The following is a 3,265-nucleotide window of genomic DNA, read 5'->3' on the forward strand; positions in this document are numbered from 1 at the left end:
AAAAAAAGGAAATTTCACAAATATATTTTCTGTTGACACACCAATAAAAGAAGAACAAGGAGAGTTAGGGCTGCAACTAACAGCTAATTTCATGATCAAGTAATCAGCTGATTATTTGCTTGATTAACTTAGCTGTTTGCCTCATAAAATATCAGAAAATAGTGAAAAACATTGATCAATGTTTTTCAGAGTTTCTAAGATGAAGCCGTTAAATGTCTTGTTTTGTTCACAACCAAGAGATAGTTGTCTGCCTGAGAAAAATAAACTAGTAAAATAAATCAATAAATATTCACATTTAAGAAGTTGAAATCAGATCATTAGATTTTTTAAATGACTCAAAACGATTGTAATCAATTATCAAAATAGTTGTTGATTAATTTAATAGTCAATTGATAATTCACTGTTGCAGCTCTACAGTGAATGCTACATTTTTAAACAAAACTCTTTTGTACCTAAAACTTTTGCACATTACTAAATTTAACCTATTCAGCATGAAGTTCGACTGGTGTGTTATGCTTTTATGACATTTAACAGACAATTACCATCAAAACAGGCATAGGAAAATAAAACATAATATGCAGTATGTACATGTAAACCATATAAAGTCAGGCTGAGAGGACTTAATCATTGGCACAAACAATATTTAACAAACTCTCTTTAAGAACTGTACATTCCTTACTGTCTTTTTATGTTAGTCTCTGACAGAGGCCACGGGTCGACAGCCCTGAACCCGTCACATTCCAGTGGAAAGATCCTCTAATTTTTCAGCACATGCAGAAAATACTTCCAACTCGTGTTCAGCATGAACCGCTGGTCCACCTGCACCGTAAACCATTTGAATTTGAAATGAGGTGGCTGATGTGGAAATGCATAATAGAAGTCGAGCACAGTCAAATTCCTACAGATAAGCCAAATGGGTGCAGCATACAATGCACCGAATATTAGGAGCCTTTAAACACCTACTCAGCCAAATATCCAAAGTGGAACATGCACATATTTTGGTATTTTTTAAAATAATAATAAAAAACATAAAGCAAATTTAAGCTTTAGGAATTGTTTGGATGATTTTGACAGCTGTTCTGCAGTGTGGCACGGCTGTGGATTTCAATAAGACAATGACTCCTTTCAGCCACGCGTGGCTCTCTGCAGTGAAAAGGGGGACAGCAGGCTGCACAGGTCAGCACCTCGGACAGCTCCTCCTCCTCCTCACAAACAGCTCCTCTCACCTCGATGCGACATCCAGTGAGCTCATCACGTCAAAGTGATCAGAAATGAAATCTGAGTGTCACTTAAAATGAAGTCGATCCCTGCGTCACTCAAGGGACGGGACAATAGAGGACAATATACCATTGGCATGCATTTATGACATCTCCTAAACTGCATCTTTAAGTGTCAGGTAGTCAGCATCCGTGTGTGTGTGTGTGTGTGTGTGTGTGTGTGTGTGTGTGTGTGTGTGTGTGTGTGTGTGTGTGTGTGTGTGTGTGTGTGTGTGTGTGTGTGTGTGCGTGTGTGTGTGGAGGGGGTGGGCGGGGGATCTGCTCCCTGTCAGCGATCCAAGTTTGTGTCGCCGGACTCCCGCTGTTGTTTGAGCTCCTGGAACACCTCGGTGAAAAAGTGCGGGTCTGAATTCAACATCAGCATTTTGGCGCTCATCCTGTCGATGATCCGCAGCGCCGTCTCCCAGAAAACCTCTTCGTTGGACTCGAGGATGAAGGGTTTGAGCGGGTAGGAGATCTCGTTGCCCATGTATGAGTAGGCGAGGTAGAGGCAGGTCTGGAAGGTGCCCTGCAGTTCGGCCGCCGTGCTGACGCCCTCCGTGATGGCGTCCTGGCACAGCAGGTAGACGAACACCACGTTGGCCGGTGTGATGAAGCCCACGTCCTGCCAGCCTTGGAGCAAAAGAGTCCGATCGACGTTTCGAAACCACAGAATCACCTCCCCGCTGGTGAGCTCCTTGAGTTTGTAACACCTGCGGCAGATAAAGTCCCCTAGACAGCGGAGCAGCTCCCCGGTGGACGCCTGGATGACGATCCGCCTGGGAGACACCAGAGACAGATTGCTGGGCTGTTTCTGCACAGACGACGGCCTCCTGTTCTGCGTGGCCACCTCGTTGTTACGCGTGGGCACCGTGGGTACGGGCACGGGGATGGGCGCTTTGTGTTTCTTCTCCTCGGCCTGGGATTTCTTCGCGTTCTCGCTGTTCAGCTGCGCCACCTGGTTGGACGGCTGCGCCGGATTCGGGGTGACTTTCTTTGCGTTCTTCTTGGCCGAATTGGCCACCAGCTTCTTCCAGGACAGAGAGACGAAAATAGAGGGTCGTTTGACGGTCTTGTCGTTTTTGAGCCCATTTTTGCTCACCTCGGTGTCCACGGAGCCTCTCTTTGTGGTCGGGGAGATGGACAGAACGGTTCCCATGTCTGCGCAACGAGCGGAGCCGGCGGGCTGGTGTGACTGCGGCTGGGAGTTGATGTGCACGCTGAGAGAGGCGGTGAAGGATCACGACAACGATTTCAGCTCCATTTAGGTTCAAGATGTGATTTTTCTCCGCCCGAGGATACGGACAACCGTACTCCAAAAGAAGCTGTACAAAAGGCGCAACACGATCCCAAAGAAAGGATTAGTGGACCCGCATAAAACCCGGGTTTAGACCAACCAGCAGCCCGGCCTCTGAGTGACAGCCGGCTCGACCAATGAGAGGAGCAATCAATCATCCAATCAGTTGGGATGCTGTTTTTAGTTCAAGGTTCCCTTTTTATAGCCGAAGCTGTAAACAATCCGAGAACTACTGTTCTACTTTGTGCATCTCATAATCCCGCTTGACGTTTTTGGAAATCTGTTTATTTTATTTTGCATGCCGACATTTTGCAAAATGCTGTATATCCTGTATAATCCACGAGCCTGAAGCCAATTTTGACCTAATCGACAGACTTTAAGGGGAATAAACACCACTTACAACACACCACCAGCTTCAGTGGATCATGACCTACTCAAAACCATCCCAGGGAGCCAGCCAGGGAGAAGTCAATGGAGGATTAGACAGGGATCAACATTCAAAAATGCTTCAGTCATATTGAAAAGTACCACATTATTTGTCTAATCATAAAGATCCCCAAAAATATGTTGTTTGGAGTATCGTATAAGCAGGGCCGGTTCTAGCCTGCTGTGTTTAAGGTGAGCCGGTAGAAATAATAGTTGGGCAACGTGGGTTTGCAAATTCAATCTGGACCTCTGAAAATGTGATGACGATCTGCAGTTCAAAAAAGCA

General features: G+C 45.8%; 1 protein-coding gene across 2 annotated transcripts; it reads right to left on the bottom strand.

The window, feature by feature from the left end:
* Positions 1 to 418: 418 nt before the first annotated feature.
* On the bottom strand, positions 419 to 2,851 carry cdk5r2b (cyclin-dependent kinase 5, regulatory subunit 2b (p39)). Of its 2 annotated transcripts, none has more exons than XM_034186642.1 (2): positions 1,518 to 2,851; positions 419 to 1,425 (listed from the first exon to the last, which is right to left on the bottom strand). In XM_034186642.1, exon 1 carries the CDS (start codon positions 2,413 to 2,415, stop codon positions 1,546 to 1,548), a length of 870 nt encoding a protein of 289 aa, XP_034042533.1. In that variant the 5' UTR covers positions 2,416 to 2,851; the 3' UTR covers positions 419 to 1,425; positions 1,518 to 1,545. The 2 variants fall into 2 exon arrangements, with proteins under 2 accessions (XP_034042533.1, XP_034042532.1); XM_034186641.1 differs by having other exon boundaries at positions 419 to 1,408; positions 1,501 to 2,849.
* Positions 2,852 to 3,265: the final 414 nt, after the last annotated feature.

This window comes from Thalassophryne amazonica, chromosome 14 (genome assembly GCF_902500255.1).
Source record: "Thalassophryne amazonica chromosome 14, fThaAma1.1, whole genome shotgun sequence".
NCBI lineage: Eukaryota > Metazoa > Chordata > Actinopteri > Batrachoidiformes > Batrachoididae > Thalassophryne > Thalassophryne amazonica.